The sequence below is a fragment of the Bombus fervidus genome, chromosome 2 (genome assembly GCF_041682495.2).
Source record: "Bombus fervidus isolate BK054 chromosome 2, iyBomFerv1, whole genome shotgun sequence".
NCBI classification, from domain to species: domain Eukaryota; kingdom Metazoa; phylum Arthropoda; class Insecta; order Hymenoptera; family Apidae; genus Bombus; species Bombus fervidus.
Window position 1 is genome coordinate 9,801,075 of NC_091518.1, and position 22,844 is coordinate 9,823,918.

The following is a 22,844-nucleotide window of genomic DNA, read 5'->3' on the forward strand; positions in this document are numbered from 1 at the left end:
TTGTGTAGACTAGAATTTAATATATGTTGTCTAGAAAAAGGAAGAAGTATTTCCATACTAGGTGTATTTTTCCGTAAAATCATACAGTATTACAAAATATGAGCACCAAAAGATTTAATAGTATACTGTTACTATTGATGTGATTAATTGCACTTATTGACTGTTTCATATTATATAAAAAGAAATATAATTTCCATAATTATGTTTATAAATAATAGACACTGTATGGATGTATATAAAATTGTTAACTAGTATAACTAGTATTGAAATCTTCAATTCATTAGATATAACTTAAAAACATCAAATATATATGGCGCATATCATTTCCGTTGAGACACAAATGTCTTCATCTATCAGTCTGAATGTTTGTTGCAATCCGAAACAATCAAAAACAATAGTTTTCGAATCCATATTGGAACCTAAGACAATATATACTGAATGTTCGTGGCAACTTCCGCTGAAAGTTCGACAAACACGGAATTCCATTCATCTGGAAAGTCCCGCTGGGCAGATTTAACGAACTCCATAACAGTACTTTTCGCTTCTGCATGAAAAACAAATATAACATAATTTAATATGTATTACAATAATTTCATAATATTTTACTGCGTAAAATAATAAGAAAACATAGCATAGCATACCATTATCTGTAGTTCTATTTTCATGTAATACACTGACTGCAACTTTGAGTAATACTCCCATGTATGATCGTAAAATGGGATGACCAGCCTGATATAATGTTAATATACTTCTAAAAACCGCCTTATTCTCTTCAAAATCTTCTTTTAGTGGCAACTGCTTAACAAAAATTGGAAATACGTGATCAAGTGGCACGTTCATATAATTAACGATGATAAGCCGTGCAATTGCTCCAGCTATATTATCACGTGCTCCTGCATGTGACTCTTTATAAATCGCATTTGACAAAACTGTTAAAATATCGGGAAAATGCCTATTAAATTGTTGTTAAGAAAAAAAGAAAATTGTATAAAATATTATAATAATGATATATTAGATAATTAGATAAGATATATTAGAAGGATACATATAAGCATTGCTATGAAATGCAAGTTCGCCAATTCCATATATTGCATTATTTCGAACTTCAGCGTTTGAATCATCTACAAGTTTCAAAAATGTAGGAAGCAGGATATGTATGAAATTAGATGTTTGTTGTTTAAGGGCTGTAAAACATTCTGAGATTGTACCAACTGCAAAAGATCTTTGGGCTTCTGATCTGTTGTTTTTCTGAAAAGATTGTTTAATTTTTAAATTATAACATAACAATTGATATTAATAAGTGCATAACTGAAAATAGAAAGAGCCATGTACCAATCTTTCTAAGAACATCGGCAACACAGTTTGAAAATAATGCCCAAAATCTTCTGGTGGGATTACTTTTCCAAAATTACAAAATACATCACCCGCATATTCAATTAATAATTCATCCTGTTCAGCTTCAATTCTAAATTCTAATTCTTCTAATACTTCTTCATCTTCGTCTTCTTCTTCAGCTTGACATTTCGTTTCTCCTGTCAGAAACAATTTTCTTAGTACAGTTGAAATAACAAAAATATAATCTACATTGAGTCTTTACCTAACATGATATCAGTGACACAATTCATAATAGCCTCTTTATGACCTTCTCCGATAAGAACATCTGATTTTATTTCTTTCAGAAGTTCTGCATAAGCATCTAAGCCACTAATAGCTACTGTTCGTTCATCACCTAACCTTATCAATTCAGATAATTTTGGAATAAATACAGAAAGAGCTTTTAATAATGCTTGTTTTCCTTCGTTAGTATTAATATCTGAAAGATTAAAACAAAACTGTAGAATGGCATCAATGACAGCTTTACGAATATGTTCTTGTGGATAATTGATTAATTTGAATGTTTCCTCAAAAGATTTTTCAAGATATGGCAGAAACGCTTCTCTAAAACAAAAAATATGAAACTATTAGAAAAAAATATATGATCAAATATGAGAAAATATTAAATATTTTACCCTGTATTTTCCGCAATTTCTTTTAAGGCTAGAATTGCTTCTTCTTTTTCTTCAATGTATGAATTCTCAACACTATAACCCGCCACATCGTCGTCATCATCTTCACTATCTGTGCTTTCAATATCTTCTTCATCATTTTCATTTTCATTATCACTAAGGTCTTCATAAACTGGGAAGGCAGAAGTTTCGTCCTCCTTAAAATGAGTCTGTCAAAAATAGAACAACATAAGTATGAATATAATTAACTTGTTTTTCCTCATATATAAATATTTCACAATTTGCTTGCATACCACTATGCCTTCTGAACTTTGTATGCTTGTAATCAAGTGCTCAATGATTTCTGGTAAAGCACCTGCCATTTCTTCTTTCATTATCGTACTAATTGATGCAAACAATCCATAAATTGACTTTTTCAAATCCGGATCTTCTGTTTCTTTCAATAACTTCATTCCAAAGTTAAGCGACCTACCAGTCAAAGGTGCAAAATTTTTATCACCTATTGTTCTTGCGAATACTCCAAGAGTATCTACAATATCAATTAAATATTAATATTATTGATAAAAATTACATGAAGTTTAAATGTTCTTATTCATACCAACTGCTTGCACTTGAAGACACATAGTTTCTTCTACTTGTTTTTCTGAAAGATAATTATCGATAATAGTAATGATTTTTTCAAAATATGGTAGCATGTGCTCTTTACTCGCCATAGCAGCTGAACCTATGGCGCTCAGGGCAAGTTCTGTAACGTGGACGGGAGTATCCACACGCAAAATTTCAAGGAGTCTTTCCATTAAAGTTGGCAAATACGGTAAAAGACTGTCATTCAAATTTTCACAAAACATTTCCAATGCATAAAACATACGATCAACCGAAGGTGGTTCTTTCTTTTCTTGCTTAATATGCGCACATATTTGACCAAGATATTCAAATAATACTGGTAATAATTCGGATGAGTACTGAGAAATATTTGGCTGTAAGTGTTCGGAAAATTGCCCAAGGGCAAAGAGTGCAGCATTACGCACTACCGGAATGGGATCACTAATTCCTTGACAAGTGCAACGTAAGAAGGATTCGAGATATTTAGTGCGGATATATTCTGAACAACCTTCTGCTAATACCGCCATTGCTAAGTATGATGCTTTCTTTGCATATATATCTGTACCTTGCAGACTAGGTTCTATGTATTGCAACTATAAAAATAATATAAGAATAAAATATTAGATATATTTTACAAAACAAAAAATTGTTACAAATATTTTAAGTCATACCATTTGTGGAATTAGCTTCTCTGGGGGTAAATTAAGTGCAAGTAAATCTAAAGTTTGAGTAGCACATGTTACAGGAGTATTGTCTTCATTATCACCACTGAAGTAAACCTCATCATTGTCATCCTTAGGTCGTGAGGACATAAGATTAAATAGCACATCTATAAAATTGAATTCATAAAATATATATTATCATACAAGCAAAAATGTTTGTTTACAATGTAAACATATTTTACCTAAAATTGGTTCAACAAGTTTACATCTGACTATGGATTTCTTTTTTATTTTAACTATACAAGCAATAAAACCAAGTGCTTTAACTCTGAGGGTATCATCTAATGCTTTGTTACCAGCAATAACAAGGCACATATTAACAAGAGCTTGTAACTCTGGCATTATCACATAATATGCATTGTTATATAATTCCTCTAATAATTCAAAACATTGAATAGCTTTATCTTCGTGAGAAATAGTAAGAGATTGAATTGTGGTCACTATTCTTGGCATTATTTGATTATAAATATCTCGCGTCTATAGAAATTATTTGTCATTAGATATAATTTTCTATACTTTCAATCAATATTTAATCATTATATATACAACTCACCATATGATTGGTTTTAGTTAGGGGAACAAGATACTGCAATGATTTTAAAATATAATATGCTATAGGATTTCCAAAATCTGGTAAACTTTTTAATGTTTCTCCTAAAATAAGTACGAATACTGGACCATATTCACAATAGGCTTGAGGTGCAATTTCAGTTATAATTGACAAAGTATATGTTCCCAACTATAACAAAATTATATATTACAACGATCTTACAATATATAAAATAATTATTATCATTTCATACCTCTTTATTCACTAAATCTTCACTAAGAATCAGTTGCCTTACAAATTGCACAACTTCTACCCATCCATCATTAGGCAATTCATGTTTTAGAATTATGCCTATCAACTGTGCAATTGCATTCTTTACCATTTTTTCTGGTTCGTTAACTAATGCCTAAAAAATAAAAAAAATTATATTTCTTTTCATTAAAATAATATATGTTCCAAAATAATAGTTTCTTACCTGCAAAATTACTGTCCTAAATTCATTGCGTATATGTTCTGGTAATTTCAACCAATGTTTCCCTTTAGTGTAACGCTTCCTTAGCAATATAGCTGCATATTGTCTCATCTAAACATCGATAATTCTTTGTTATGAAACATGGCATAGATAAAACATTTGTAGGAATCAAAAATAAAAACCTGTGAATTTGTTGATGAAAGAATAAGTTGACATAATGCTGCTATACTTTCTGGTTTCTTGAAAGCTTCTCTAAGTTCTGCAGTTCCCTACAAATATTGTATCAATATATTATCTTATATATCTACTTATGTGATGTAGATATTAATGACTTTGAAAAATATACCAATTAGCAAAGTGTATGTTCATCCTTATTTAATAAAGAAACTGAAGGAGTACATGACATGCATATTAAAACACTAATGATAGCAAGAAAAATGAAGACATAAGAAATAAAATGCATAGTCACTTGTGTAAAATAACTTACAAGACAGAAGTAGTTATTTCTGTTAAAATATTAAATATAGATTAAATAACATAAACTCGATCTTCTGCTTTAAATGGTTAGCAATAGAAGCAAACACGTGTTTCGAACATTATAAAATTTCCTTTTTTTATTACACGTCATTTCACTAAATATACCTGCTGAATAGATGTGTTATCCGCTACAAGTAACTTTTGTAATATCTCCTCCATTATTAGTTTAATATTAGTAAACAAAATATAGATTTAGCAATATTTCCGAACAAAGTAGCCGGCTGTCTACTACCGCTTTCCTGACCTGTTGGTGACGTATGACGTCTTTATAATACTCTAATGCGCATGTGCGACATTTTGCTGTATAAAATATCTAACAAAAATTTCTCAGTATCAATTATTTCTATCGTAGATTAGCTTAAAATAATTGTAAAATATACAATATTACATAACACCAATTCTTATTAGAGAACTATTTCAACACTTTAAACAATGTTTATTTTCTACACTAAAATATCATGGCTGCAATTCAAGAAATTTTTGAAATGACTGTACGAGATCCGAGTTCTGTAGATGGCACTTAAAGCGTTACGCATCACCGTACGAATACAAATTTGTTGTTTTAGAAATTTCAAGGTTTTAGTTGAATAATTTATAATTTTGTATATTTAATTACAATATTAAAGTAATCAATAAAGGGATTAATTTAATTATCAAGATAACTAGATAAAAGAGCAAACGAATTAAGCTTAATTTTAAGAATTAAAAAAGAAACAAATTTAAATTTCAATGTAACCCCAATTAATAATTATTAGAATTTTTGGATATTAATGCTTTTCATATGATATACAGATATTTATCATATATTTAAAAATGGACAAAATTTAAATGTATTTATAGAAAATAACAAAATGTATAATATTAATGTAAAACACAAGAAATGCAAATATTTTTATTTTTATATTATAGGACAAAATATTACCGAAAAATTACCTAGTCTATTTATGCTCACCAACATGAACATACAGAATATCTTACCAGCTCTGTCTATTTGAAATATCCTCGTTATTTCAAGTAATAAATAAAATTTTGTTATTTATTATTATTTATACTAAATATATATATTTAGTATTATTTATAAAAGCTGTAAGATTTAAAGTAATACATAATATGATAGCAATGGTTTCTTTACAAGTTAAGAAGTTGATAAAATGATTTTTATGCTCAAATTCGATAGAATAGCGAATTCTAAGTGTAAACGTACTAAGCTTTAAATTTGTTCTAAATGTTATTGTCCCTTAGATATTTGATTTTATTCATTCTATTACTTAAGTAATATTTTATTATTTGATTATTTGATAATTAATATTTTATTTTTTATTATCTGAAATTTATATAGTCTCGATATATATGTCCATAGAAATATTGTATAAATTTGCAAAAATCATTGAAAAGGAAGAATTGAGAATTACAAAAGAAATAAATCTAAGAAGCAATGGTATTAGCGAAGATAATTTATTGTAAACAATTAGGTTCCTTTTTATTATCGACAATTTATGTTTGAACTTTTTGTTTTTTAATATATGTAGTGTAAGTTGCGGAGCGTTTGTTCCGACTTCGTCTAGCCTCGGATCGCATCGAGCAGTTTATTATTTTAGAGCGAACCCCTTCCTCTTGTATTCCTTGTCTTTCTTTATTCTTCACTAACCCTTCTTTAAATTCGTACCCCTCTCTGTTGCTTCTTCTCTTTTTATGAACGCTTCGATAACAAGGAGCTTTGAGATAATGCAGTCTCTCCAATTCTTTGGATCGCAGTTTTAAAAATCCACGTACATACGGCATTTCGTAGAAAAATCTGACTATCCTTGGACTTACATTGAAAGTCATTACTCTTTATTCTTCCCATTACTTTTGAATTTAGTAACAAGTTTTTTTATTTTACTCTATTGATTTTGAAGAACATACATGGAATTAAAAATATGTAAAATTATGTATACGTTCCTTACAGATCAAGAATCATCACTCATTATGGACATACATGTATATGCGCTAGAAATGGACTCTCTAATTATCATGATAGGTCTTATCAATCTAAATATAACTTCGTGTGAAAAAAGTCTACGATATGATAGGTAGGTATAGTTACTATAAAAGGAAGTTATTATGATAGATAGATAATATTTGAATTTAACATTAAAATTGCTGAATAAAAATCTCTTCGTTTACCAGATAACAATAACAAAAAATAGAAGGATAAGCTTTTTCCTTAGACAAAAATGTATTGCAGAAATGAGAACACCATGAACCACGGGCCAGAGATGGCCTGTCAACGGCGTCATTGAGTGACTTCGTTTACACCTCATGCATATTCGTCGTCTGACTTACGTGCATTCCGGATGACGCGGTGAGAAGTGGTTCTTTTCGTACCACTTTAGTATCTGGACCACGCGTTATTGATTAAGCAAAAAATCGGTCAATAAACCTGCCAACGAAACGGGACAGGATATCATAAACCTTACTTCATAAAAAATGTGATAAGTAATATATATTTACAGTAATATGTGATTAATTCATTATATTGTTAAGAAGTAATCATTTACTTAATAAAAGATCCAAAATTCATTATACAGAATGGAAGAAAATTTTGATTGTAAAATAGTGTGACAATGAGATTTGAATACACTACTAGAGAAAATCGGAGTCATTTTCATTTCTTCACGAGCAGAATCCGATCTGCTGATTGAAGAAGAGAAAAATCTTAATGCGAAATTAATGTCGGCTATGAATCTGTTTCGTGTAAGCCGACACCACATGCGATCCGCCATCTCGCATAACGTTCTCTAATTTATTACATAAGCAATCCCGCGCCTCTTGATTCTCTAAGCCGATTCAAGGAAATCATCGATAGATAGCGAGGCTCGATCGTCAAAACAAAGGTCCATCTATCTGTAAGTGACGACGGAGCAATGAAACTCGTGGTTGCAATTATATTCAAGTATATCAGCACAATATATTTTATCCTAATCGTAAGTACATTGTAAACATATTTACCATATACTTGTATATAAATACAAATTGAAAACAAGTAATAGGAAAGAAATGAAGGAAACAGTATACCCGAATTTAACATTCTGATTCATCTACAAGTTTCCCAAGCTTCTTTGTATCTCCTCCCTGACCGCGATAATAAAACCTGGATCAAGTGTCATCGTATTATTTTTGGACGTGACATCGAGATCGATAATCAAACCAAATTTTCGCGGAAAAGTATGGCACGTGATTTATAAGAAAGCTGATAAAAGGAACCGACAATATTTAAACACGTGGCGAGAAAAAACGTTCCGAAGAAACTCCATATTACTCAAATAAGTGCATCCTGGCTAGCCGAAAGGATCCTCTGACTTGTCCTTGTCATTTTTATGGCAGGGATCGGCAACAAGCTGTTCCAATAGAAATCTGTTGCATTACTACTGCATAGAGCACGTAACTATCGTTCACGACCATGTTATCTCTTTTTATAACCTTCCTAGGAAAGATCTAGGACTACTGGTTCGTTTCTGAATCCTCGAAAGTAACAGTAGAATCTTTGCTGTTCGGTCCTTTTTACATAGCTTTTTTACAACGAAAAAAGAAAAGGATAAAAAAACGAAGCAAGTTTCTGAGATCGTAAAACTCGCTCCCTTCTTTGAGTTTTCTTTTTCTTTTTAATTAAAAAATCATGGAAGTTACCAAGGATTCAAATGAGTTTTATTTTAAATAAGGAATGATCGAAGCTATGGAAATGAAAATCGTAAAAACTTTAATAACAATTTGTCATACGGACTAACAAAAAGCATAATGTTGTTACGCAAGATGACGCTAACAAGAGCCGGAATTCATGGACGAGAAGTAGGGACTAGGAAAGAGAGTTTGCTGCTATCAACAAATCCTTTATCGTCACCGCAAAACCATTGTTTGACGTAATTAATATTTAACTCACTCTGATACATCATCGGCAGTTATAGATTGTCTTAATTCGTAGAAATACCTATTTCAAAATCACAATGTATCATCGTCGATTCACTAAGCAAGATGAAAAAGCGGCAAAATGTGATTCAAGCAACATAGAACTTTCTCCTACTGTTTTTCCTTCTTATAGCAAAGGATACTTTAATTCTACATCTTTGATTCGCGGTGAACGGCTTAAATTAGTAACATTTATTCGTAATTATAAATATAAATAGGATCTCAATCTACACTGTTATCGAAGCGATCGTTTGAAAAACAGATTTCTTCTTTTCTTTACAAACTTGTACATCTGCACTCGAATAAATTTCATTCGCAATAGAGTTTCAATAGTGAATATCGTTAAATATTCGTTTTACCGCACTGTTTCGAAATTTCATCAACACTAACGTTACATCGTTAATAAAAAGTACGTTGTTCCTCTTTGTTTCAGATAGTCACACGTTTCACATACTGTATTTGATCTGATCGTAGTACGTTGGCGGTGTTGTGGCTGTATGATGAATGTTCGACGAAACTGTGCCAGGTATATTTGATATACTCAAGCCACTACTCAAGCTGCCGATATTGCTCAAGTTAAGCGAGCTTAGAGAGCTTAACGAGCTCAAGGTAACCGATCCGGCCGGATGACCAAAGTAGGATGGTTTACGATCAATGAGTCCACCTCCAGAGCTGTTTGAATTGGAGTTCGAGCATTGCATCTTTATACCTGAAACAAAAGTAAAAGAAAAACAATTTTGTAAATAATCCTTTAAATATTTTTTAATATTTGGAACTTTGTGACATTTCTAAATTTTATGATATTTCGATGGAGAGTGGAGGTGGACCACACATGAAGGGATAAGAGGAAATGAAGAGGAAAAAGTGAAAGACCTCATGATACGAAATCAGTCCTTGTATAGGTATGATAAATCCGAAGCTCCGGCAGCTCTCAAGTAGTTCTTCAAGTACGCACTTCACTCGTGTCTCGACTCCTATCTTTGTCTCTTTATTTCCCTCTCGTACTTGTTCATCTTTTTTCTTTACAAACTTTCCTGCATACCCATATATTTTAGATCTTTACGAAAATTATCAAATTCTACCTTCATCAAGAAGATAAAGAAAAAAATAATACAAAAAACAACATTAGATATTATCTAATCTGAATGATCTATATGAAACGTAACAATACATACAGAAATCGTTATAGTTCAAAGTAAAATTATACACGAGTTGATAAAACCGAAGTAAAATCGCTGATAGATCGGTTTTGGAGGTAGCACGATTAAAAGCGAACGATCTCGATGGCAATTGGAATTTGGTTTAATTCCAGATCGAAGGCAAGTGTAACGAGCGTCTTAAAACAGCGTCGTGTGTGGTCTCAATGGCAGTGCCGTCAGTCAAAATCTCTCTCGACCTCTCTACCTCCGTCGAATCCAAAGTTTTCTGGCTGCTTGAGCGATCTGTTTCTGCGCTCGTGCGCGCAAATTTCTCTGTCCTTTTCCTTTTCTTTCGAACACGGGACACGTATCGTGAATCGAAATACGATGGCAGTAAAAGAAGAGTACAGAAGCGGTTGCCTGAGCGAATATCAGCGCCCGTCGTTGCCAACAACGATGCCATAGTCGCGGAGTAGAGAGATCGGCTCCAGAAATACATCCCGAGACTGGGGTAGAAGAAAAAGAGAAGAGGAAAACTGGGGCCTACCGAGGCGTCTGCAGATTGATCTCGTTTACACTTTACTGACTGAACGAGAAAAGAGAAGGTGGAGCAGGAGGAAGGGTGCGTGGGTGGTACGTTTATCCCTTGTCGATGCCATGGTGTATCGAGGTAGAGAGAAGGAATAGATTGTACTTATAAACGGGAGTGCGCGTATGAGAACGATCTGTTGATCCAGATAGCAAATATCGATTCTAGAGTAACCTCATCATAGATATCAAAGTTAACCCTACTCGCAAATATTCATTATTCATAAATATCAAAACTATGATGAGGAATTGTATATCTCAATCACGAAAACACGTAAAAGTTAAAGTTTCCATGACAGAAGATTATCGGGAATTAAGAATAAGCAATAAAGAGCTACTATTTTTAAAAAATGAAATTAAAATCAAAAATATACGGGAAGTACAGTATTCTCTAGGGTTAAAATTGATCTGTACGAGTTTGATTTAGAAGAAACATTATTTAATTTTTTAAAGAGTTGGATAAAATACTATTAGAGTCGTATAAATTTCGCAGAAGCTTACTATTTAAGAAAGTTGTTAATTCATCATCATAGATAATATGTCTACATTGAGACCGCGGAACCACAGATCGAAGTCAGTTCCGTGGAAAGGTTTAATAAACGAACCAGCTAATGTTTGAGGTAGCTACATTCGATGTACTTAGATTAAAGAACATCTTGTTTACCCCACTTGTAAATGTTTACACGATAAGCGATTTGAGACCTCACTTACCAGCACGCGACTACCGGTAACTGATACAAAAAAACCGTGTATTTTCGTTCACTACGATCATTTGTTTATCACGCGATCGAACGTAGTAACTGTAGTAAGCTTTTGCATTCACGAAATCGTTTCATTCATAAACGTAATGAATAGAACCAATGACTCTAGAACATTGTTCTTAATGTGTTAATCCTAGTAGGTAAATCTTTGTAACTCATGATACGACACGCTTAACGATACACAGAATATTACAAGGTTGAACATATATATAGAATACTTAAAATATTACAAGATTGGTAGAATATATAGAATACATGGAATACTACAAGATTATACGGTCCCACGCTCGTAGTGAAACATTAGACATTAGCCATATTACGACATAGTTAAAGACTCGATGAATTTCTCTGAGCCGTTTACTGCCGAAAAAAGTGGATGTTTAACGAATGTGTAATTGCCGCCTCTGTGTTAACCAATTCGAGTTTCTACGCTAAATTAATCTAAACAGGAGACAAGCCGAGATTTCGTGTCACGCCCCGTTACACGTATAATGTTACGAGTTACGAATTACGACTTCTCGCATGGGCGTGACAGAAATGTCACCCTGGCTAATAGGTGCTGTCAGCTACGGTGATTTCATGTCTGTCGGCTCCGCGCGAAGAGTACTTTCGACGGTGCTATTAAACGGAACTTGACTTTCAAATTTATTGACTTTTGAATTTTGACTTTGACTTTTAAATTTACGCTCCCAGGAAGTTGTTCCTTCTCTAATATTATTTTTCATATTCCTTTACCGTGTATAATTAATATATAATATTTAACTATTAACGATGATAAAAATAATTTTCAGGTAATTTTTGAGTGCATGAATTTCAAGTGGATCTTTTATTGGATTTCAAGCTTGGAAAATGTTCAAGACGGACCGCAGTTGTTCCTGTGAAACTCGTCGAAGAACTTTTTAAACGACTAGACTATAGTTCTAAGGAAACTGGCGCCTGTATGGTCGTAAACAGTCTGCGATTTTCCATATGGCCCCTCGACTGTCGTGAATTGTCATTGTTGCCTTCGACTTAAGAAAATCTCCTGCTAGTCTTGCAACTCTTGATTACAAGATCAATATCTACACTTTCAGGAACGTATAAGCGGGGCCTTTAATTATACTCATTATTTATATTCAACCATACATTTCTCCAATTATCTTTCTAATCTGAAAAGTATGTACCTATTTTTTTATTTTATTTAGTATTTTACAGCGAATCAATCATTGTATTAACAAGAAGAATTAAACTTATGATGAATCAATCATCCTATTACCTAGGAGAATTGTAAAAGGAACAAAAGACGTAGTTGGTATTAAAAGAACTGGGATTAAAATTACCAATGTAATGCGTTCAATTCGCCATGTTATTTCATGTGTTCTTTTCTCAGAAATCTCCTCAATTATTGAAGTCTATTATCTAATTTCGACTTAAATAAGTATATTCCCGACAGAGAAACCCAAACTAAAAACAATTTCTTAATATTTCAATATCGTCTGATCCTCCAGACAAAATATACAATTTTACTTATTTTCTTCTTTCGTGTTATCTTTATTATATCCATATGCGTATGTACTTACAACAGCTAAAAATTATTAAATGATATTAAATAAAACTTACCATTATCCGTTACAGGTGTCTGGCACCCACTATGCGGCGAACTGACGTTTCCTACGGGACTGTTGTTGCCTGTCTGTTCTGGGATTCCTTGCATAGCGACGTTCACGTTGCTTCCAGTATTGTTGACCCCGGCGAGTCCGTAACCAACGTAGTAATCTTGTCCAGGTGCTTGAGTGGTCGGTGCGGGATTAGACGGGCACTTATAGGTCATCATAGTTTCGTTCTCCTTATAAACCGTTTCTGGATGATGCTGTTGATGATCTTTCACGGAGAACCCGTCCGTAGCTCTGTACGTCAACTGCTCCTGACTCCTCGCCGCATATCCAGGCTCACTCTTAAACGCTACTATTTCTCCGTTTCTGTATACAGACGGTTCTCCAGTTTTGTATGTGACTTCCGTTGTCTTGTATGTTACTTCCGATATGGGAGGTGTCTTGTATGTGGCTTCAGGATAGGACCAATCAGCGGAGACCGCGGCACCAGGTGCTGCGTACATCGCATATTCTTGATAATTTTGATACTGATTTTGATATCCATTCGCGTATTCCATGGCTCCAGGTGTTAAATTTTCGTATCCGGGAGTCTGGACGCCTACTGGACCACTCGCAGAAAAGTATTGAGGATATTGAGGCTTCAAGGCTTGGCACTTGCGACGGAAACCTCGTGGTCGTCGACGAAAGCTTCCTTCTTCAAACATATACTCTGTCGAAGGATCAATCGTCCAGTAGTGACCTTTACCTGGTCTTCCTAAACCCTTTGGAAGCTTGATAAAACACTCGTTCAAGCTCAAATTATGGCGCACTGAGTTCTTCCAGCCTTGATAAGCGCCACGGAAAAAGGGAAAGTGTTGCTGGAGAAACGAGTAGATCTCTGAAAGGGTTAATCTCTTTCCTGGACTCGCCTGAATCGCCATTACGATCAGTGCTATGTAAGAATACGGAGGTTTCTCTTGGCGCCGCGCTCCAGGCTTCCTAGGTAACTCTGTACTGGCAGGGTTACACATTAACGGATCTAAACTCTGATCTTGGTTCAAACTGTTGGACATCGACAAATTGGTTCGAGGTACCACCGATGTGGAATTGGAATGAGCTACGGTAGACTGGTCTTGGATATGTAGATTCGAGTCACTTTCGTTCTTCATCGTGACTCTCGCGTTGTCCACGTTGCTTCCGCGAGGAGTCGACGGGACGATTACCGTTTGATCCATGAAGTCCGTCGATACCAGCCGTCACGCTGTAGCGAACATCCTAAAACTTACAACTATAGTCCATTCACCTCACTGCAGATAAATATCCTTAGAAATCTAAACAGTTGTATATCTATGCTACTCTTATCACAATAATTTCACGAATTCCAATTCCAACGTATCTCGTACCACGGTAAATATGATTTAAAAAATGATCCGTAAAATTTTTAATGTCTTCCAACAATAATTTCGTACGTATACTGTCCTTGTCACTTTCACTATCAATCGCAACTGCGAACACGATCGAGTTTCGCTGTATTTACCGTTTATGTTTGCTGCATCGGCCGTTCCCACACGTCGTGGACGAATTCGTGTGGCGGCCACGCGTTTCCAAGCGTAATCACAATAAGGAGGAAAGAGGCCGTTATTTACGTGTGCCCGATGTAAATTGTTTGCACGAACGGTGGGGTCAATTATTTAGACTTGCCACTTGGCAGACGTTGCACTGATGCGCCACTAAGTGTTTTCGGATGACTGGGCCTCGGGATCAACTCCGGACCTGGTGGAAGCTTGGTACGTCGCGATGACGCGAACCACGCCGTCACGAACCAGCCTCGTCCCCGGTAGGCGTGATGAACCGAAGGGACGTGGCTTGACTCTTCATTGGTCGGTCAACAGTGTACGATATTAAAGCTCGCGTTCACGACCAATAGCGACTGGTTTCCACTACGATGTCACGCCTGATAGAAATAAGCTCCGGATACTGAGAACAACAATCGGGCACGCTGTGATTGCTTGACGAGAGATTGAAACGAAGAAGATTGCATAACTTTCCTCATTCTCGTTGTTGCAGTGAGATCTCGATGGTGTTTGTTAAATTGGAGTTGATTTAATTAGCCAAAGAACATGGAGATTTGAGCAAAATGTTTGGTGTTAATTCTTTGCATACCAGTGTTATATGAACGATATTCTTTTATCAAGAGGAGTCCTTAAAGTCCTACATAGTTTCTCTTCATTATTGCATTAGTTCCTGTTATTGTATTTTTGTTGTGACTGCAAGCCTGCAAGTTCCATTAGTACTATTGATGTATTCTGTTATGGTTTTTGAGTGATTCTACTTTACTTGGTATGTTAAGGATTAACATTGAATAGAACTTTGATGGCCTAGGAAGGATCCCATCTTTGACCTGTATATGTATGTTGTAACTATATATAATTGCTTCAATTAGTTATACACATTATGGACATAAAAAAAGAGTATTTCAAAAGAAGTTGCTTCTCAGTATGATATATTATTTTCACGTGATGCAAATGGAATTGGATTTATCAATTTTTTAATCTTTATAAAGAGATTATAATTAATTTTCGAATAATTTTACTCATAATATGGTACTCGTGAGTTAAATAAGATGTTTCATTTTGTTCTCTTGTATTTTCTGATAACTGTTTTCGTTAATCCTAAGAAAATGTAGGTACTCAGAAAAGTGGAAAAGATATTGCATATATATCTTAGCTAATAGAAACAATACATAATTATCTACAAACTACAATTTCCTTATTTTAATGGTATCTAAAGAAGCGACTAACTCGCAAGCAACGAGTTTTACAATTTCAGGATACACGCTTGCAGACGGTACGAAAAAGCTCGAAGAAACGATTGGTTCACCTGTTGACCAACGAGAAGTTAGAGCCATGCTCCGCCCGATCATAGAACCGCCCTCCATTTTCTGTTTAAGGTTCCTCTCGGAATTCGTACATCATCGATTATCCTGAAATTAGGGCTGATTATCTGGAAATTTTACTCGTGATGTCAATTCCCGACAGATCTTAAGCGTCATCACGCACTTCCGTTCGTGGAATGCAAAATGTCGGACTTCCATTATACCTTCTCATCTCAGTCGAATCACATTTCGATGAAAAAGCAAGATTATTGTTAACACGTTCGCGATTTCAAGAATTAATTGTACTTTTCACCTGAAAATTGTGTGAAATTTTCTGGCGAAAGGCATAATTAATTCCCGGAATCTCGAAGAACTCCACATTTTGAAGATCAAAGTGAATAGGTAGAAAGTCTTTTTACAAATATTTTAAGTACTGTATGCTACATAAAAAAGGATATACATACGTACTTGTTAGTATCAATTTTATACTTCGAAACAAAAAAAGTGTAATTCATAAAACATGTATGAATGGAAGACACAAATGATCTTCAAGACCTTCAACGTGTTAACTTTATGTTACAAACCGTAGATATTGCGTTGGTATTGATTCTTGAATAAAAATAGAATAAAAATGATCCGTACTTTATTTTTTCAATGGCGTTATGTCAGGTTGTTATGATTATTTACAATTACGCCAATGAGTTGAAGCATCTTATCGCATCTGGTGAAAGTATTGTCTATTACAGGAGAAAAAGTATTATTTTCTTTTATTAAATTAGATTGTTAGATTATTGCGTAGATATGCGCGAAATCTAAAATTATACAACCTTGTGTTAATAATAATATAGATAATATATAAAATACGTACCTCTATATAAGTACCTACATATAATTCATTATGAATTTCTTAGTCGATAACGTAAGACGTCGCTTTATAATATTTACAAAGGAAGTGTCTAAACTTTCTTATCATAGTGTTCTCGATCCAATGACCCGCTGCGCATTAACTCGTTGATCACAGTCAATCGAACCAAAGTGTTTACATATCGATACACGTGACGAGGTATCGGGTAACTGGTCCTGAAAGAATTAAGATCGACGTTTATCAACGATCACGATTCTAAGTACGTGCCTCATTTCATTAGAATCTCCTGATGGTTTTGATAGGCTCTTCTATATAGGCCTCTTTATTTAAAGTCTTGTAATTAGTCAAACAAAATTGCAATAAACTTTATACAAAATTAATCTTAAATGATTCCAAAACTACTGTATAGAATAATAATATCTAATAATAGTAACAATAATAGAATATAATAATTACAATCCAAAAATAAATATATAACAATGCAAACAACAACAATGCAATGTTATCATATAAGTTATGCGATATTTATAATTGAAATTATAATTCAGTGAAAATCGAAAACGAAATAGCAGATTAAATTACGAAGAACGAATCTGAATATTTCTTAGCTATTGTTCTGTATGTATAATAATGAAATTCCAAGAAACACATGGAAACCTGGAAGTGGAGCATCGAGAGGGCAATTATTTAATGTCATCCAATGTCTATCCGGTGATATCGTACGCCCTGAGCTCTCTAGACCACGAATTCTCAAGAAGTTTGTTTGCCTTACAGCGAACGAACCGACGAAAGAGAAGCGTCACGGCCATCTTGTCTTTGCCTACTTGAAATCATGCAACGTGTGTTTCGTGGTTCTGTTAACTCTTTGCCACACTGCTCTGAATGCCTGCCGCTACTTACTTCTTCTATAAATCCAATAAAAGTTAAGAATTAACAGAAACGCACTTCTAAAATGTATATAGCTTCTAACTATAAAAAATACTGTAAAACAAAATATCTACATTTTTTCAGTTAAATTAATTTAGAAACTATTCTGACAAATTTAAACGTTAGCCTGATTTAGAATAACGTAGCTTTTGAGATATCTTTACACTTATAAAAAAATTTAAACGGAGTATTTTAGTATACTCTTTCAGATTTATAGAACATTTAGCAGTGGATCTCGTGGCTTAAGGGTTGGAAGTGAAGTACTCGCCCTTCCTCGTTGAGAACACCCTCCGAAGATAGTGGCATTTAGAAGTGTTTACCATTTTACTGCTTCCAAGATTTCCCCGTGTCGTTTTCTGCGACAGCTTCAAGTGCCACTTGAAAAAAAACTTAATTCCGTCCTTTGAGATATCTAAGAAAAAAGGAAAGAGCACGTTAAAGCGCAGAGACTAGAGTCTATCAGTGTCTCTATATGTAGCTACATTGCAAGAAAGAAGATTATTGTCTATGGAAGGATTTAATAATTATCGTTCACCGTAAGAAAATAAGCGTCTTAAGTCTACGTAGCGTCCTTTGAAGGCCTCCAAACGATCATTTCTTTCTTTCTCAATAAACAACGCCACTCTTGGGGCAAATTGCGACAGTTCCGGATTAGTTTTTTTAAGATAAAACGGGGTACAAGGCGCCGACGACCAAGACCACCCGAAGAAAACCAGTTTCGGTCGCACGTGTTCCCGTAGGAAAACCGCAGACCGGAACCAGACATTACAGGCTGTCTGTCTCACGTGCACGTTACGAACTTTCTCGTCTGTTTACATCCGGCGTTGCGGCCATTTTGATTCCTCCGGAGATTCGCTTTCTAAGCGAAAAAGCTTCAAGTTTCAAGATCAAGAAATTTTGTCCTGGTCATATAGATCTCTCGATAATTGTAGGATATAGCAGAATAGGATTGTGCGTCTTCTTTCGTTTGCAGAACTTCCATTTAGATTATGGGAATATAGATACTATATGTGTAGATTAGAAATTATCGTCCAAATTTTCATTAAGTTGAGCAATACATAAAGATAGAAATATTTAAGATTGGATACTTTACATAATAAGATTCCAAACGTGAATTCCTATGAGACAAGTTCAATTTGAGGAATTGAAAAGAGATATTCTTGTTTCTTCCTAATCTCGGAGAGATCTCAATAGGTAGCAAGTAGAAGAATTGTTTTTGGTCAGTGATGTTGGTTAATTCGTTCGCGTACTTCCGTTTCGTCGATTCTTCAGCGATTTACGCGATCCGACTACACGACGAGACTGAAGTTAGAGTCTCACTGCTTGTGGAGAACACGTGAGGCCCTGACGGCCACCCAAGCGGCCATCAGACGCGCCGACGATATTCTCTGTTTACACAATACCGTAATTTTATACCGCCGATCGTGGGTGCACGTTACGAGCCTTACGTTCCTGTCGCATCTTCAACCCTATGTTCACCACCAAATCTGTTCGCGTACCTGTTCAATCCAACAATCGTTCTTTTTACACTGTAGATTGAAGATTACAAAATTTATCGAAAATAGTTTACATAGTTTAATCATATATAGTACAAATTAAAAATATTACACTTGTTTCCAATTTTTGAACATTCGTTTGTTGATCAAGTGTGAGGAATGATGATACTTTGCTTGAAAAGTATACATTAAGTATGATGTATGATTGAATACATTAGTTGCACCTCGAAGTGAAAACAACTCGGCTTCTTTTAAAGAAACGGATATCTTTTTTCTGGTAACGTGTCCCTGTTTTGATTGGGTCTTAAACTGTATTCAAGGCAAACAATTTTGTCTCTTCTCTCTTTTGTTGTGCCTTGTCCCGGCCGCGAGGGAACGTGACGCCCGGTAAGTGGAAGGGGTAAAATGGAGCAGCACGTGGTTGCCATACCCGACGCCTTGCGTTCGTTCAGTACACCAATCTCCGAATCCTGTTAGTTAACCAGAACGAATAGAATTTCCTCAATTACAATAGTTACAGTTTATATTATAAGTTCCTTCGATTAGATCTGAATTCTGAAAAGAATGGAATATTATTTAGTATAGAGTTTTCCAAACTTTTATGGTTCGAGAGCCACTCTTAAAAAAGATAATTTCTCGCGACTCACTAGAAGATCATAGGAAGCGTAATTGTCATCGAGAATTGATTGATAAGCAATTCGAAATTGGTTTGATATAGATCTACGAGCTGAGAAGAACTAAACAGAAATAGTAATTCACGTATGATGCTTAAGTGAAATTACTTTGAATTGATGAGTAAAATTCACAAATCTTCTAATATCAAGTGATATGAAATTATATAAAATTTTCATTAACTCTCAACTAGTACATATCGTTAGGCTATTGGGGACTATAGCAATTTAGAGATAAATTATTTAGTTTTGGAATGTTTATTTTACATTCTCCATAATAGAGATTAGTAATAAAATTAAATTGAATTAATAAATGAAATAAAAAAATCGAGTATCCTAAATTTTACTAATCTACCGTGAATTATTTATAGTGGTCTATAACCCAACGATACCATTTAATATGAAATTATTCTGGTTTCCATATTTATGAATAAAAAATGTTTCTCTTTGTTCTTATCTCTTTAACAAAATCCTTCCAGATGATACGATGTTACGACGTTTAAGATACTTCAAATTTCTTCTATATATTGTCATCTACGTGCTAGACAGCAACGTGAGTGTCACCACCCAGGTCGTAGGTACTCGATGGCGACACGCTTTTTCCCACGAGAATTCCTGAAACGTTTCGTAGACAGTAGATGGACTGTTTTCACCACTTCAAAAGACCGATTTGCATTCAAGAGGCACAGAGACATTGGGTGAAAAGGTACTACGTCTGAGTTGGAGGTCGCGTGCAAATCATCCACGGATCGATCTATCCAGAAGCTCGTAAATTTCCGTTGAACCGTTGGTTCGTCCTGGTTTCTTCGGGCGCCGTATAACTCCCTTAGATTTCTGCAGTCCATCCTTGGCGTACAGTGTCTGGATAGTGTTTCTTTTGCGTAAGATCAGGCTCGTCGGTGGAACAGGCCGAAGAGGAACGAAGAGAGAAGACCAGCTCTCAAAATAAGACATGTTTATCCGCTGATGCTGCTATTTTGGAAAGCGCGCAAGTCCCTCTCCTGTACGCGTAAGTTTCTATCGGAAACTCCCCTTGGTTTCCTGCGGATACTCCACGAAAGCTCGGATTTCACGGTGTTCGTACGATTAAATGGAAATTTTCTGAAAATTTTCATATTTCTTTTTATTTAGATTGTTCCTATAAATGTTTTTCTTATATTAGCAATTCATTTGATTTTCTCATGAATACGTTTAATCCTTTTTAGTTTCCAAAGGAATTGTAGCAATATTTTTGTTGATTATTTTTATATCAAAGTTCGTTAGAGGTGAGTAGTAATAGCGTTTGTCTACGAATGAATGCCTTCCTGCTGCGTAGAAATTTTTCACTAACCGGGCCGCACCCCCGTGGAGACTGGTTGTTTATGCAACGTGTGTACCCCACTTAATCCACTGTTTTACTGTTTAGATCTCGACTACCGTAGGGGGTTGTTCTGACACGACCTCTCCGAGATTCCGTCGTCTTGGGTCTTCGGACTCTTTTTTCCCTCCTGTTTTTTCTTTTCCCGCGAAAAAGAAGAAAGGCAGAAAGAAATGGATACTTGTGTACACGATTTAATTTTCTAAGTACCAGTAACGGTATTACATACAACCAGCCAAGCATTGGGGTTGTAAACCATAATGAGTTTGGGAAGATATAAACAGAGATAGCAATACTAAACATCATACTAACCTTGTTTGAAAATTTTAACAAAATAAGGAACGTTTTATAATATCTTTTCCTTTCAAAATTTTGTTTGATATTTGATCATATTTTGCTCATCTGTTAAATTTTATATTCTCTATAAAATGAAGTACATAAATATATTATTTAATGTTTTGAAAGAATGTTGTACAACGCTTGATTACAATGATATACGTCATGCTATACATACATTCTTTACAGAAACTTTCTCATGATATAATACGAACGACTTACTGTTCGCACTACCACAATGTTTAGGCAATTACCATTCGAATCTGTAGCCGGACGCTTTATTTCATATCGTTCACAAGGCTACGATTAATATTCTCTCATAACCTGGAAATAACATCTTTACGCGATAATAGAAAACGAATAACAGGTAATCGCGAAATCTACGGAACATAAATTATGCTCGCCCTGATATACCCCTCTCTTCGTGCTTGTTCGAGTTAGAACGAAGAGTGTTACAGCTGCAGCCATCTTGCCGGACCGACGTTTAATGGCATCGTTAAAAATTAACGACCGTTTGTTAAAAGACTCGGTCTACCGGAATAGAAACTGAGCACAGTGAACATACTGCGGCCTGCGTTACGAGTCGATGGTAACTACGCGCGATTTTTCAATTTATCAATTAGTCAACTGAAAATCATATTGGTGTAAGATAACATATTGAAAGTTTGGACATAATCATATATTTTAACTTGCGATCTTGGGATACCTCGTAGAATTATACAGGCGTATAAAGGATCCTTTGCAATTTTTCTGTTTGGCAAATTATATATATATTGCAATATCCCCTATTTTTTATTTTAATTCTTCTTCTCTCACAATTGCTTATTTTATACTTGGTCGTCTAAAAACCATAGACAATATTAGATATGGTTTAGCTTTTAAATGTACTATGCTTTTAATTTTATAATAAATTAAATTATAACTTTATTCTGTGTTACGACACATTTTCATGATTTATAAAGGTATAATCAATTTTCTACAATAATAAATGCAGAACAGTACTTTATGAAAGCTAGTGATAAATTGGCTTACATCACTATGTTTCTCAACCCTTCAATTTTTAAACACCACTTCGGACGAAATATCCCTAAACACTGAAAAATTATTTATTTATTGATAATTATTAAGCAATACAGATTTTGATATCGATAGTAAATAAAAATATGATAGGCTACGATAGGTAATAATTAATATCAATATATGTAATATTACAGACATGTATATACTTACTTATTTAAAGATGATCTAAAGGGACGTAATTATTATATAGGTTAGGAGACACTATGAGTTTAAACATTTAAATCGAATGATATTTTTTTCATAGTAATGCTTTGAATCGATCTTAAATCGATGGTTTTCAGCAACCGCAATCTTTGCGAGCCGAACGCCATCTTCTAAGAATCTTCTTCGATGAACCGGAAGT

General features: G+C 34.4%; 2 protein-coding genes and 1 long non-coding RNA gene across 3 annotated transcripts; all 3 read right to left on the reverse strand.

Moving 5' to 3' along the window:
* LOC139998054 (importin-4) lies at positions 1-5,154 on the reverse strand. The gene is made up of 15 exons (XM_072022277.1): positions 4,996-5,154; positions 4,536-4,622; positions 4,357-4,464; positions 4,135-4,287; positions 3,885-4,070; positions 3,514-3,808; positions 3,281-3,438; positions 2,605-3,202; positions 2,300-2,535; positions 2,010-2,215; positions 1,598-1,938; positions 1,333-1,532; positions 1,046-1,248; positions 642-952; positions 1-544 (listed from the first exon to the last, which is right to left on the reverse strand). Exons 1-15 carry the CDS (start codon positions 5,047-5,049, stop codon positions 420-422), a joined length of 3,261 nt encoding a protein of 1,086 aa, XP_071878378.1. The 5' UTR covers positions 5,050-5,154; the 3' UTR covers positions 1-419.
* Positions 5,155-8,612: 3,458 nt separating this feature from the next.
* On the reverse strand, positions 8,613-14,719 carry LOC139994542 (uncharacterized). The gene is made up of 2 exons (XM_072017315.1): positions 12,923-14,719; positions 8,613-9,544 (listed from the first exon to the last, which is right to left on the reverse strand). The coding sequence occupies exons 1-2, from the start codon at positions 14,127-14,129 to the stop codon at positions 9,282-9,284; spliced, it is 1,470 nt and encodes a 489-aa protein (XP_071873416.1). The 5' UTR covers positions 14,130-14,719; the 3' UTR covers positions 8,613-9,281.
* An 892-nt stretch (positions 14,720-15,611) lies between these two features.
* Positions 15,612-19,986, reverse strand: LOC139997839 (uncharacterized). Its single transcript, XR_011803123.1, has 4 exons — positions 17,292-19,986; positions 16,656-16,849; positions 16,354-16,581; positions 15,612-15,877 (listed from the first exon to the last, which is right to left on the reverse strand). It is a non-coding gene; the product is annotated as an uncharacterized lncRNA (long non-coding RNA).
* Between the last annotated feature and the right edge of the window lie 2,858 nt (positions 19,987-22,844).